The 15,758-nt window shown below is 45.1% G+C and overlaps 1 protein-coding gene across 4 annotated transcripts in view; it reads left to right on the top strand.

Moving 5' to 3' along the window:
• The window catches only part of LOC135921393 (zinc finger protein 256-like), a 112,878-nt gene that overhangs the window by 53,981 nt on the left and 43,139 nt on the right, over positions 1-15,758 (top strand). For all 4 annotated transcript variants that reach the window (XM_070526026.1, XM_070526027.1, XM_070526028.1 and 1 more), the window contains 4 exons: positions 4,230-4,496; positions 8,963-9,033; positions 12,189-12,315; positions 15,253-15,329. In XM_070526026.1, coding sequence (XP_070382127.1) covers positions 4,375-4,496; positions 8,963-9,033; positions 12,189-12,315; positions 15,253-15,329 — 397 coding nt within the window. In that variant the 5' untranslated portion in view covers positions 4,230-4,374. The remainder of the gene's footprint in view (positions 1-4,229; positions 4,497-8,962; positions 9,034-12,188; positions 12,316-15,252; positions 15,330-15,758) is intronic.

Here is a 15,758-nt window from a genome sequence, read left to right as displayed (position 1 = left end):
GGTGTCCCAAAGGCCAACGTCACTTGCCCGGCCTCTGCATGGCAGTGTGATCTGTGGCACTGGTTAAATCATCTTCGCCCGATTTATAAGAGAGCTGGGCGACTCCGGGACCGTCGGGCTACATCACCTCCCATCTCCAGGTGAATCCAGAGACACGCGCGAAGAGCGTGCAAGCGCGGGCACTCAGCGGGCACACAACTTTCGAGCCCTTGGTGCCGAATACCCGGCATCATTCACTTGATCGCCCCCCCCCCAAAAAAAAAAATTGGTGAAGAAAAAAGGTAGGGAACACAAACTTGAATTCTACTGTGACGCGTGGAACTCTTTCCTTTCTTTCAGTACTACTATAACGTTGCGGATAATGTATTCCAATGCGTGAGGGCTAATTAACCCTTTGATGATCATACTAAACTGTTGTTTGAATACAAGCCTAAGGTATATATGAGTCCAGGAGAGGCATTTAAACTCTGAACAATCAAACTTCCGGTGATAGGCATCTGAAGATACCACGACTATGGCTTTGCCTCATTGGCTGTTACGGCAATAATTGTGCAGACAAGTCTGTCACTTATATTCCACAACTTAAAAGCCCCTCGAATCAGTGTCACTACAAGTAATTCTTAATGATAGATTGGTTATAATTCCTTCTAATTACCTTCAAGACAAATGCGTATTATTGGCAATATTTTTTATGGCCGGTGAGTGAATGCTGGTGGTGAATGCTCAACTATTTGTAGCGAGACTCTCTCTGCGATGCCAAAGGTAAGCTCACGAAACAAGTTCTCGTAACCTACGGTGAATGATTAATAAAGAGGAGGGCATCTATTTAATGTATCACTTCATTATTATTGTTCTGCTGATTAGGCACTTGACCCGTCTGGGCTTCTTCCCTACTTGGAAAGGAATTTCATATCTTTTTAGGCCATGAACACATCAGACTAGCGTCAATTTTAATGCTGCAACACGCCTGTCCTCGGCATATTCCTATGTTGAAGCTAGCTTCGGATAACTGGTCGTACTTAAAAAAAAATCCTGTCTGATTCGTTATTAGATAAGCAAACAGCATAGACGATGCAATAGCATACTTTAGCACTTCTATTACTGATGCCATAAAACACATGCAAGAATGAGGAAATGAGGTCTGAGAAGATACGCGAGAAAAGCAAATCAAAGCATTGGGCACACTTGGTCGGTACCCAAACACGTAAAATTTTATCGAATTGAAGAAGGTAAGTCAAAGGATAGAACGACGCAAGGACAACCTAGAGAACAAGCTGAGGCAGCTTCTCTCTAGCATAAGGTCATCCACAGAATAGATGCAAATCTGGTATGGGCTAACAAGTTCCCAATGACAGGAAACTCATCCGTAGACCCTGATGAATGACTGAGGCAGGAGCCTAGAAGATCATGCATATAATCTTGGTAAACACTTCGATCATGAGTGTAACTCTACGCCTTAAATTTCACAATTTTTAACTTTTCCTTAAGATCTATTACAGCTTCTCTAATCTTCGAAGAACACTTCTCTTGTCTCCAGCACACTAATTATGCAGCGTTTTCAACTGGCCTACTTGTGCAATAATCAACTAAGGCTTTTAGGCAATCATTCGTGCACCCTGGAATTGAATCATGGTGATAGAGAGAGAGAAATCTTTATTCGAAGTCCTGATTTGGTCAATGGAGACAGGTGGCCGGGGTGCTAGCCCCACCGGTGCCTCGCTTCCTCAGCTGGTGGCCGGGCCTTGAGTCTTGCCGGCATCGTCGGTCGGCCTCACTAGCCAGATGTAACCCTTCGGGCATTCGCCGAGCAGCATGTCAGAGCTTGATTACTTATTTCATCATTTCATGTATCACCTCACTTCACTAGTGCTGAGTGTGAAACATAATTTACGACTATGGCGTCATCACTCCCAAGGATATCAACCTGGCTTCGGTGTCCACGGTTTGGCGCATGTTCTTGATTCGTAGCGCGTGACACGAATAAACACAGAAACATGACAAACACGTCTCACATGTCCAGGAGCAGTAATATAGGTCGAAGCACAGGCCAAGTAGGCATTCATGAAGCCTAAACCACATCGAAAGACAGTTCAGGGTGAGCCCATGCAATTGTGGTCTTTTTGTTTTTGAACTGAAGATATTTAGGTGAACCATTCCGGAATTTGTTGTTAATTGTGGCTCCTGCAATGTGACCCAATAGGGACGTGCTTCAAGTTACCTCGCACGCGTACGTTGTGCAGTTTCCATTACGCCACAAGCGCAAGGATGAACCGAGAAAAAAAGATGTCAACTTTACACTGTCATTGCATTCTTACACTTCATCCTGCACACACCTGTCCTTACACAATGCCAACATGTGCACTGGATGGGCGTAATTTCTTTTTCCTTAGCCTGTTTTTAACCATAAGCTGGCACATCACTGTAGACTGCTTCCATTGAAGATTTGCTACCACCGAAAAAACAAATGTTTAGCGAAGATAACTTTTATGGGCATCACCGGGTGCGCACGTGCGCGGCGCAAGATACTTTCAAGCTTTAAGTTACAGCTGTGCGAATGAATTATGCTTCGATTTTCAACACCGTAAATGCATCGGCAAAACATGAATCTAAAAGCGCCCCTATTTGAGGCGCACAAAGTTGAAAAAAGGGAAACTTAGCTTGCTTTTACATACTTCAAAGAACGCATGCTTTGTCTGAAAGGTAAGCTCTTCCTGGGAAGGCCCATCATTTGACAAGCAGGTGCAAGGCGTCATTGAGCCAGTAACAACGAAGTTTTCTGGAAGGATAACGTTTACTGCAGGTGCATTTCGTTGTTTTAGCTTTTTTTACGATCAGTCAACGTGAATCAACGACCCGAGCGAGCTCGTCGTCTGAGGGAACTCCGAAGGCTGTAACACCGAGGAAGGCATTTACTGATGCAATCGTTTGGTTCTTACCGCAAAACAACCTCATAGAACAACGCGCGTAGATTCAATTCATGAGGGTGACGTACAGAATTCCCGCGTGTAGTCAACTTCAATGTCCTATCAACTCTGCTTGCCGCAAGAAATTCCTTCTCTTGTACGCGATAGGTACGCACGTATTTTGAAATTTTCTTTCCTACGGCAGCTGAGGATGTCGAGCATTAAACTTGTACCGCAAGATATCGTTGAGAAATGTGGTCCTGTCTGCACGGTTCAAACATCAAGATTTTGCAATTCCGTTCAGGAATGTTCCTCTGGTCATATGGAGGGATTAGGATTGTCTAGTAAAATAATGAGGTGATGAAAACACATGAGAAACGTCCATTCCTTGCGCAGGACCTTTGCATTCACGCAGCAGTGCCTCGTGGATAACGAGGCAAATTGACGACAGGGCCTGTCATACTAGAAGAAGGAAATTCTGGCACCCACAACCCCTATTACTTTTTGGAGCGAAAACGGTGACCACTGTAACGTGGTGCCAGCTGGTCGCATGTGCAGCAGGAACTACACGTTGGTTGTTGTAGATGAAATATGTTATTATATTCGAGTAACATCGCTTGTCGGTTCGGAGCACCTATCGTTTACGTTCGGCAAATAATTTTCCTTCCAGGGCAGCAAGAAGGGTCTGAGCTATCTGAGCCGTATGAGTGGAAGTGGCCTCGGGGCGCTTACGCATATGTTCCGCGAACATGGTTGGGTGGAAAAGACTTTTGGGATGAGGCATTGTCGCAAGAAACTGTCCTGTAGCATTACGTGGAGGCTCTATGCAACCCCCAAAACACACTGAAGCGAGCAGGAGTGATACTGTGCTAATAGAGAGCACTGGCATCACTTATACGTGCCTTCAATGTCTAACGTCAATCGCCGCTTGAATAGCTACACAGCCAGGGATAAAGCCAATGTTGACTTCACATATGTTGTCTTCACATCTACAGGTGTAATTTGGCCTAATTATATAGAGAAAAAGACTTTCTTATTCGCCATCGTATAAACGTTGGGTCACCTATTGTTCATTCTGTCTGTTCACTAATTTGGTCACGACTGCCAATATCTCCCGAGAAGAATTAGCACTACTCTTGAAAGAAACAAATAATAATAAACACATGTTCGTGTCTACGGTTTTTGGCTTGGCGTGGGCTTTGCTTAAGTTTGTTTTGATGATTTGGTGTCAATTCAGCACAGGGCGCCGGGGCGCCTTGTTTAGTGTTCAAATATTAATACTTTAGCGTCAACATAGTGGCGCACTCTATCGTCTTTTTTTTCCAGATGGGTTTTACGATTACATTCGAGTTGCCCAAGTGGCCGCCGTTTTACTGGCTCTCTCATCCTTGGCACAGACTGCGCATGCGCGATCATTCAGCAAAGTTCGGTCTCAGAAAGACGCTAGTGCCCCGGAGCGTCGTCACCAGCCATGACTGAACAAAGAAGCGGTGGGCAAACGCCTCCCGCGTTTGCCTTCATCGAAGAAGCAACCCCGGGTACTAGCCGTGAAGGCGGCGAGGGAGCCTCAGCCACTTGCGACGATATCCCTGCGTGAGTATTCCCGCTTGTGAAAGTTTCGTTGGATATTGTCAGCCGCATGAACAACCTGGAATACAGACTTTAACAGTTATACATTTGTTTGCACATCGAATTGGGCGTTTTCGAGGACGACTTCGATTCAGTGTGGCTGCGGCTGTTTATGACCATGATAAAGAGAAGTGCCTCCTGTTTTTCGATCAAAGTATCTATCCATATGAATATATAGACGCAGGAAAGGGACGACGACCTTTTAGGAAGGTTTATTACTGAACATTTGGCTGGTGGACCAGTTTTCGTCAGAGTACTTTACTGTACTCTCTGTACTCTGTACTATACAGAGTACTTTACATCAGAGTACCTTACTGTACTCTGAGGAAGGCTGGTCCACCAGCCGAAAACGTTCATTAAATAAGTCTTCCTAAAAGTTCGTCGTCTACTTCCTGCGTATGTTATGTCGGGTCCTGCGTGCTGAACTTTGAAGAAACCCCCATATATTTTGTTACGCCCACTTGGGGTTTGTTCTGTTTCAGTTACGATAGGGGACCAGACATTTAGAAGTGACTTTACTGTGCTTGCACGTACAGCGCAATGCATTATTTTAGGAATTAATATCTTGTGTGAGTGGGGGGAAACTTTGGATTGTGGAAGCGGGGCGATTTCTCTTCGCCGTGACGTGCAAACTTCTATGACTGATAACACCAGTGATGCCGCCGACGTTCTCACCGTGTCGCAAGATGTGTGTTTGGCCCCGCAGGCAGGAATGTTTGAACCTGTCCATATTTCTGGCTCTCGGACAGGTTGTTTTTGTCGTTTATCCGAACCCGATTATGACAATGCGCTCAAGAAAAATGTGATAGTCCCTCGCACCCTCGTTGTCACCACTGATGGTTGTATTCGTTTGTGGACAGTGAATGTTTCAACCCAATCGATAAGATTGCCGCTAGGACTTAAACTGGGAAGTATTGACGAGCAAGCCATTGTCAGCGTCGGAACATTCGACGCTGACAGTTGTGAGGAAGACAATGCTGTCTTCTAGTGAGCAGTGTCTGCTTGAAGGAGTGCTCTCTCGCTACGCCACATTGTTTGATTTTGCTCAAGGACAACGAGCGTCCCATACACCTCCGGCGTCTCGTATGTAACACAATTTCCATACAGGGCAAGCGACGCCAATTCGTCACAAGCCCTACCGCGTTTCACCTTCAGAGAGAAAAATCGTCGCCGAGCAGGTCAAAGAAATGTTACAGAAAGGAGTGATCCAGGAATTATATAGACCTTGGGCTGCTCCTGGGACCCTAGTAAAAAAAAACTCGTTGAGATTCTGTGTGGACTTTCATCGTCTAAACACCGTAACAAAGAATGACGTGTGCCCCCTGCCACGAATAGACGACGCCATTGACTGCCTCTAGTCCGCGTCGTATTTCTCTTGTTGATTTACGGTCAGGATATTGGCAAATTCCCATGCATCCCTCAGAGAAGAAGACCGCCTTCGTCACAACTGACGGCCCCTTTGAGTTCAACGTTATTCCCTTTGGCCTATGCAACGCTTCAGCGACATTCGAGCAATTTATGGATAACGTACTCCACGGACTCAAATGGGAAATTTGCATGTGCTATTTAGGCGACGTCATTACCTACGGCCGGACATTTCACGAGCACAATCAGCGCCTGTCGGTGTTCTTGACTGTATCCAGCAAGCTGGCCTTATTTTAAACTCGAAGAAATGTCATCTCGGTGAGCGTGAAGCCCCCTCGTATTAGGCTTTCTGGTCGACAAAGACGGCATACCACCAGACCACGAAAAGATAGCAGTGGTTCGCGACTTCCAACAGCCACACATGGCGACAGATCTGCGAAGCTTTTGGGCTTTTGCTCATATTTCCGGCGCTTGATCAAGGATTTCGCAGAGCTACCCTCTCCGCTCACGTCACTCCTTCTCACTCACTCCTTCACAAATACTTGCAATGAGGACTGCTAAGTGCGAGTCGGCGTTTCAACAGCTGGAATTGTTGTTGACTTCTGGACCGGTTCTACGGCATTTTGATCCGGAGGCGTCAACTGAGCTGCATACTGACGCCAGCGATGTGGGTGTTGGCACTGTGATTTTTCAGCTCTGCGGTGGCCTTGAGGATTTGATTGTCTACGCTAGTCGAACACTTACAATAGCGGAGACAAACTACACCGTTACTAAACTCGAGTGTCTAGCAGTCGTCTTCGCCTTTCATAAGTTCCGCCCGTATCTACGTGGCCGCGCTTCATGATAGTGACTGACCATCATTCACTCATTCACCCGGCTGCGTGACCCGGCAGGCTGGTTGGCCCATTGGGCTTTGCACCTTCAAGAGTGCAGCTTTTCCGCTAACTAGAAAGGCGGACGCTGTTACACAGATGATGATTGCCTATCCCGTCTCCCTTTGCCACACGCTAAAGCTGAGCATAATGACTTCGATGACTACCTAGTTTCCATCTCTTCGACTTTCCAGACCTGGGTACCTTCGAGAGCGAGCAACTTTGCGACCTTACCTTGAAACCGCTACGGGCAGCCGCATGTCAGTCAGCAGGAACAATACTGTTTACTTTTCGTAATGGTTTGCTGTGCAAAAAAACATAACTTGGCTGACTCGCAGAGGTCGCAAACCAGGCAACTACAGGGACGATCTCACCCATAGAGAGGAGATACAGTTAAAAACGGCCGAAGGGAAACCCATACCCAAGGTCCATAGGATCGAGGTGTTGGGGCTCATCATTGAAGCCAAGGGCAACAACGGAGAAACCCTCAGAAGACTGGAGGGAACTGTAGCGCAAATCATGAGGCTAATCAGAAGGATAACAAATAAACATAGCAGGATGAAAGACGAAAACACGATGAGGTTAATACAGGCCTTCGTAATAAGTAGAATAGTATACGTGGCAAACTACAAACTACAAACAAACATACAAACCAGCCATAGGACTACCGATCAGCACCAGCACGGACAAGTTGCTGCAATTAGGCCTACACAACACGATAGACGAGCTCCTTGAAGCGCAATGTAGGGCACAATATGAACGCCGCTCTAAGACTAGAGCAGGCAGACACATCCTAGAGAGATTAGACATAGGTTACCACTTTCAGCACGATGTCAAGATGGACATCCCGAGATAGACGAAGGAAAGATTGGTAATACCTCCCATACCAAAGAACATTCACCCGGAACACAATAAGGACAGAATATATATATATATATATATATATATATATATTGTGTGTGTGTGTGTGTGTGTGAGTTAGCTTGCGTTTGATCAACGCACACTTGTAGCAGTAGCCCACTGGCTTGGATGTTAAGCTGCTTAGCTCGACATCACGGGTAATATTCCAGGCGCAGTGGCATTTCACCAGACATTGTGAAACGTAAGAAAGCTCCGTAACTTGTATTTACGTGCGCATTACCGAAACCCAGGGGGTGAAATAAATTCCGTGATCCATCCAAGAGTTCGTCATTGCAAAATCAAGCTTTTGAAACGTGAAACACAATGATATAAATAAATGAAACAGTACGTCACACTTCCGTTGGCGGTCGAGTGAGCGTACTCCGGGAGCCCAACGAAACATCCCACAAATAGTGCCATTTGCTAAACACGCAAGATATGTGTGAGTAAATGAGAACACTACTGAACTTTTCGTTGTTACTTGTTTTTCAGGAAATATAAAAGATGTGCCTGAAGAAAAACGCCATATGTCTTTGAAGTGAACGCAGTGTTCATTTGTAGGAAAGGTTAAGGCAAATCGGAAAGCACTACCGGGACGCCGCGACGGCCATGTCATTTTGGCACGACTGCGAACGGCCGCGTTGGCAGAGCGTGCGAAAGTTATCGTGAAATGGCGAGAACAGTTGCCGACTGCAAATCTTAAGATGCGTGGTCGCACGCTGGCACAGCTGTTGCGGACGCGGCTGGGTGACTGATTCGGCCGACTGGCACGGCCCTTGTACGAGAGCTAATATAATGCAGCCAAACCTAACATAACCTTGCGTTACCCAAAGCATAATTTTAAGCTCTCACCCACCATTTCCGCATGCTACTCATGGTGTGGCCTTCCTGTCACAATAGGTATGACTAGCGCTTTCCAGTTGACTCGCATGACGTCGTAGAGCTAAACGCAGGTAGTCTAAAATGGTCACCTTGGAGGGGATGGCACTACATAATTATATCGTAATCTTGCAACTTAGCATCTGCCTGTCTTGGTTCTAGCATCGTTCGTTGTTTTCCTATATTTCACGCTTCATGTCATGATTTAAGAAATTACGCAATTTAAGAGTGCGCCGTTCACCTATGCCATCCAGGAAGTTATGCTTCTCATAAAATGATACATTACAGGTTTTACCTTCATTAACAAAGAAGCACTTCCCTTGTTCCAAATTCTGCTTTGCAAAAACAATGTCCAGGTATATTCTGCCGTAACTAGGAGCACCGGCCAAAGCCAATATGTATGTCTCATTACAGGTATATTGACGAGTACATCAATGACGCGTTGAAGGCATTGAAGCGCCAGACCAATGCCACTGACGTCAATGGTACGTATGGCATGGCCTTTAACCATCGACACCACTCGCGAAGATGCTTAACATCTAACAGAGGAGGCATCGTTTCAATCGATCCTGATGGCGGTGCATTTATAGGTCATACGGACGCCTTACTATGTCAGTTGCTGATGTGCAGTCGTAGTGTGAAATTCATGCAGATGAGTTGAGTGCTAACAAAGTCAACACTACGCGTATTCTACGTGCCTCAAGTTTCGAATCAATTCATTTTCAACACGATGAATTCATTCGTAAAGGCAATGAACATTTCTCGATATGTCTTGGATGTCGTGTTGGAATGGGGCCAGAGTAACGAACTTACCAATGCGTAGCAAGCCAACCGCATGTTTTATTCTTCACGTTAAATGCTTGCTTGAGGATCCTGTCGTTGAAGGGCCTCTTACCGGGCGCAATTGCAAATTTAAATTAAAGGCAGTAAATTGCCAATGCGCCGTCAAGGGAGTGTATCGGTAATACAATTATTTAAGTCCATTCGTTATGGGAGAGGATAGATGACATCGAGCTGTCGTGCTACTGTGCCGTCAGCTGGCTAGTGTTACTGCTTCCAGACAATCTCCCTCTCTGCCTCGAATGTTGTCCTCAAGCGGTGTTGCTTCTTTGCCTTCTCCGCAAAGGGCCTACGTCATGTTAACGTGACGAGCCCCTGCTCTATTATATATTCCGATAGGTTTTTTTTTTTCGTACGACACATCTGTTTGCTGGTATTCCGTCGTTGGATGATCAACCTAATTCTCGTGCAGTAGTCGGTGTTGTTCTAAGCAGTTAGCATTACACATATACATTTGTTAGCGGGATTTTGACCAGCTCTCTCAAACCGGCGCTCCTTCCAGATGAAACAAAAATTATGGCGTTTTACGTGGCAAGGCCACTTTGTGATTATGAAGCACGCCGTAGTGGAGGACTCCGGAAATTTTGACCACCTGGGGTTCTTTAACGTGAACCTAAATCTAAGTACACAGGTGTTTTCGCATTTCGCCCCCATCGGAATGGGACTGCCGTCGCCGGGACTCGATCCCACGACCTCTTGCTCAGCGACCTCTTCCGTGACCTCTTCCGTGACCTCTTCCGCGACCTCTTCCAGATGAAGGGCACGTGGCCAACTGTTTGCAACTGTTTCCTTCCGAGCAGCCGCTTATACGTTTCACACGTGGTAGACACCTTTTAATTTACGAGCCGTGCTTGTGTATTTACAACAGCCAAACCTTGTGAGAGGAACATTAGGACAGCTCTCTGTCTACCTTACGAAAAACCAGCCACACCTTATGAGTATTCTGGAAAACACGCGGTCGTTGTGTTTACCGGAGTGTGGCGAGATTGCAGCGGTTACTTTATCCAACAATACTGCCCTGTCAACTTGTAATTCTGCAAGTCATTCTCATCTTATCCTATGCCCGCAACACGACCCTCACATATGCGCTTTGTGTGGCCTATTTTAATCATTGTGATAGGTCTCGAAGGCGTGCAGTGGATAAGAGCCATATTTGTTTGTAATTAGTTGCTAAACATGCATTGCTAACTGTAGATGCATTCCTAGGAACTTCCGCTACAGACGTAGGTAAATATATGCAGAGGATGCCCAGGCTCTTGAAGAATTGTTCACTATTGGTTGAAGCTGGCGTTTATCTTATCACGACATAGTTTTCCTGGCTATGGAGTTTTTACACTTGTTCTGTCTCCTTTTCTTAGTCCACGACCCGATCAGGTTGTCTACTGCTAACAATGAATAGGCGGTATGCAGAACCTGCAGCTGCACTTTTGCACACAACCCGTTCACCTATATGAGGTAGTGGATATCGGGGTACAATAGTAATCAAAGTGCCAACACCCGAGTTCATGACACCATTCGGCAGCCATCCTTTCACTGCAGCACCCATGCTTTCGAAACCATTTTCTTTTTAATAGGAAGCTTCGGCTCGGGGAGCATTTGAAATTTTCATGCCCAACATGTAAATTGCCGAAATGCTTTTAGTAACAGCTCTTAGACTGACATGAACGATGTTCGTTCCATTAGAATGTTCTAGTGACTGCAGCAAGGGAATTGCACATTTAGGGCCTGATGGTATGGCAGAATTCCTGGAAATTGGCAAGTTCCGCGAAATTTGAAACACAACCTACGAAATTTAGTAACTCGCATCCTAAAACAAACATAGCAGTCCTGTGAACCGCTAGATATAGAATAGGTAAAGCGGCCGAGATTAATCTATGAATTTACAATTTACAGAAATTACAAAGGTTTCCAGGCATTTTCCAAAAGTCCTAGCTCATTGTGGGAAAGTTCAGACCACTGCGCATCATTTTTCTCAATTTACGGGTATTAGTCAATTTACATTCCAGAATTATCATATCGTTTTTATTGCTCAATTACACAGTTGCAAGCTTCATATTCTTTTTTTACAAATTTTAGCGCATTCAATACTTTTTATATAGACACTCACCGTCTCAATAATAGGTTAGTTTATGGCAGTTACAAGATTTCATCATTTGTTTTTCACATTCGATGGCCTGCATCAAATCTGGTGCAAGCGTGACCGAGAAAAACAATATCCCTGCTCCCACGCACTTAGACAGAAGCCTCCGAGCTGAAGTTTCCTTTTGTGCGTTGCTAACTAAGCAGCTTTGCAATAACTTCAATAACCTGCAATAACCAATCCTTCTTGGTAAAAAGAAGTTGTGGCGTGTGCCAAAGCCTGCTTATTGAAATTAACATACGTTTCTTTGCAACCTTAATGAAGCATCGAACACTACCTCTTGCTTGCATTTGGAAAAAGTAGGTTTGACCTTTGTAGCGCACTGAAAGAATATGACCTGTCGTCTTTCGCATTGAAAATGATCGTGTTCTAATCTGCTGTATTGTTTCCAGCGCATTTATTTTTATAAAAATTAACATTCCATTAATTTCAATGTGATTGTCTTTTACGTCAATGTGCATTTTTTTCGTGCACTGAGCTCCGAATTCCAGAATTCCGGATAGAAAAAGCGCACTGCACACTCGAACACAGCAGCCAGCCTTCCTTATGCCTAAAGCCCAACTAAAACGTTTTGCATGCCACCATTTATTTTTCATGCTCTTTGAATGACCTCTGCAAAGCGACGGGTAACCACCTCTGCTGTTTTCTCGGACGGTGCAGATGCCACTGACAGCGGAAGCACCAACTACGCACCTGTTGTGTCCACCGCTAGTGCCGATCACGCCTGGCCCAGAACGAGCCAAGCTGGCATCGAGAAACTATCGTCTACTACGAAAGACACCGTGAGGTGAGCCACCATTTCAAAACATTTCTTGACATAAAACAACCCAGCCAGAGGGCGAACTGCGATGGTGACCGGGCTTATCACTCCCGAGTTTATGCCACATAGAATATAGAAAAATAGATCACAACTGTAAGAGCAAAAGAAAATGTGTACTTCTAAGACGTGTGAAGAGGTTTCAAAGACGCGTGAAGAGGTTTCAAAGAAGCGTGAAGACATTTCAAAGACGCGTGAATACGCGTCAAGGACGCAAGAAGACGGCTCTTTTCTCCATACCATAGGGTATGCTGATGCGGTGCATAAAGGGACAGTGCCGCAGCAGCCTTGCCCACGAAGGATGTGCCTAATGTTGGACAACAAGCCCCTTCGGCGGGTACAGCCAGCGTTGCACCACCATCCAACAAAACCTCATCAAATTCTAGGTTTGTGGCATTTAAAGATACTGTCACTCCAGGCGAGGCGTTGCCAAACCACCGCTTTCAAGAAGGGCGCTGAACACGATTCCTGGTCGAACGGCACCACCGTTTCACTTCGAACCGTATAACCCACAGTAACCCTGCGTCATATAGAACCAAAAGGAATCTGTAAGCTAAGTTAGCAGTCTTATATTAGACAGGCAGCACAAATGTATTCTGCAATATGAACACACTAACATTGCAAAGGAGTGTAAAGAGACTTCTACACAATTTAGATGATGTCAAACAACTTATTTAGGAACTTAGTGCATAAGTGCTGCGAACCGCTGCGTTTGCTTAGTGGCTATGGTGTTCTGCTGCTAAGCACGAGATCGCGGGATTAAGTTCTTAACCCGGCGGCTGCATTTTGATAGGGCGAAATGAGAAAACACCCGTGTGCTCAGATTTAGGTGCACGTTAAGGAGCCCCTGGTAGGCCAAATTATTCCCGAGTTCCCTACTACGGCGCGCCTCATAATTAAATCGTGTCTATGGCGCGTAAGACCCCACAATTTATCAATCCTTAAAAGCTCTGTCTGTTCAGGAAATACACGTAATATCTACACACACACTTTCCTAGGCAATGTCATTTTTCAGAGAGGCCGCGACGATGGTCTCACTTCGTCGGGTTGTGTGGCTATATTAGCAAATAAATTCCCACCCATCAATTACAACTCCGAATGACCTTTGAAACTGTTGCTGTCCAAAAACTGCTGCTCGACAGGCTGGTAAAAGTCACTTCCATTTGCTTACTTCCTAACCACCAAATTCGCGAAACAGTTTCCGAGCCTTATAGATGAACTTCCCGAATTCCACATAGTATATTGAGAAGAAAATGCACATAGCCCCCTTTGGTGTGATTCTCGCTGTAATTTTTTCTCCTTTGGATGCCTCTTTAATGATAATGAGCCGAAATTTTTCTGCTTGAGGTAAAGCATTCTCCTCGAAAGACATCAACATAACATTATATACACTCATGCCCTACCTAGAGTGGAACGTTCTAAATACCTCGTGAGAAGTCTGCTCCGGGAAATGGTCAGACTATGTACGCAATAATAAGACACATTCAGGCTGATACGCAAGTTGCTCTATCGCCAGTTTTGAACACCATGTGGGCAAAATATAAATTTACTTAGCACTGAATAAGGTTATTTATGTCTCCATCTTGAAACAGGGATAGGACACATCTTCTATGGCAAGTTAGTGGCCTATGGCGTCATGAAACTGCTCGTTTAATCTATTAAAAAAGAGGATTAATCGTGGGCTTTTACTTTCTTGAACGAAACAAACTACTTGACGTTTATGAACGACGCTTTAAAGACAGCCGATCCACAACTGACCACCTCATGCGGATTATGTGTTACATCAGTAAAGCTTTTGCTTAAAGACAGTTCTTTCTGTCATTGTTTCTTGATGTCAAAAACGCTTTACACCCCACCTGGCCCTGCGGAAGTTTGCGACATCTCGGAAACGGGCATTTCGAGGCAACATGCTTAATGTAGTAGAAAGTTATTTATCGAAGCTAACGTAGAATATTAGTGCTGGCAATATTCCGTCCAGGTCATTCATCGAGAATACTGGGTTACCAGGGTGTAGGCGACTTATTTGTATCATTGTTGTGAAAAATGAATTTAGCACGTTCATTTATTCCACAACGTATGCCTTATTCCATTTATGTTGATGACTTGCCGATTCGATTTAACTCGTGTGGCCTTGCATTCTAGGAAAGACAAGTTGAAATTTGCTTGACCAAAGCGTCAACGTGAGCACAGAATTGATTTAAGCCACATTTCTTGAGAACCCCCTCCTTCCTTCTTTCAAGAAATAGGGGTGTCGTTCCGGTCTCCCATATTGAGGTCCATGAGCAACACTTACATGTGAATAGAGAGCACTAAATTTTAGGCAGCATTTTAGGCGCGAAGTTAACCTTTATTCAACGCCTGAGAAAGAGATATGGTAAATGACAGGCATTGAAGTTACCCAACAATGAGCCTGTTTGGCTACCCTGTACTTGCGAAAGGTAAAAGGGGGGGGGGGGCAAGAGTAAGAGAAGAGAAAATCTACTGTGAATACCACCGACGCATCAAGAGTTCTCTGCTCTCTATCACAGTTAGTGACTCAGTGCATAAGTACTTTGAACAGAAATGCCAAAAAAATGAATACCCCTAAAATTCTGTCGCAAACAACGTGGGGTATAATGACAAGAACTTCCTCAAACATTTAGAAATGCCTAATTGGAACACGCCTAGATTACGGGGCCAAAAAGTTTCAATTGGCTACTTATAGTGCCTCGATGATGCGGATCGTGTCCATCACCTAGGCATCCGGTTGACCCGTTGTCAGGGCTCTGAGTGAGACCAAAACATTGGAAGCAGCTCGATTACCAAACAGAGCTTTGGTTTCTCGGTACTTGCTTGTAATAAAAGATAATTTCAACTTGTTGTCACAGCTGTAAGTATCACATACCAATACTTTTTTTTAATTTGCAGCTGTTCTGACGAAGCCTGGCGTTGCCAGCGGAACGCGCAGCACAGGCCGATAGCCGACCAGACGCACAGCCTCGACGGTACGTAGGCGATGGTCATTCCCATTTGCAACAAATATAGGAGAGATTGCCTACGTCCACCGTGGCAGTGGTGCATTTATTGCGCATGAAGGCACGCTTCACTAAAGCCGCCAAGTCGGTTTCCGCAGGAGGCACCTTATCACTCTCCTTAGTAAGAAATTTGTGCAGATGCGTGCAAATTCATACAGAACCTATGTTTGAATCGATTTATTCTCACATCAGTGAAGTGCAAACGCCCGCTCCCAGGAGATCGGGGCAGAAGCCGAGACTGTACATTCTACGCAGTCATCGATTCAGTAGCAATTGAAATCGGTGCTTCACCATTAATCTCAATTTTTATTTGTCAAGCAGACTGTGTGTTCGTCGTGCTGGCACCATATTTTTTCTCTTAAACCCGTTCAACTTTGTTGAGAAAGGTATTGCTTAGAT

This window comes from Dermacentor albipictus, chromosome 9, assembly GCF_038994185.2.
Source record: "Dermacentor albipictus isolate Rhodes 1998 colony chromosome 9, USDA_Dalb.pri_finalv2, whole genome shotgun sequence".
NCBI classification, from domain to species: domain Eukaryota; kingdom Metazoa; phylum Arthropoda; class Arachnida; order Ixodida; family Ixodidae; genus Dermacentor; species Dermacentor albipictus.
This window is presented reverse-complemented; position numbering and strand designations above follow the sequence as displayed.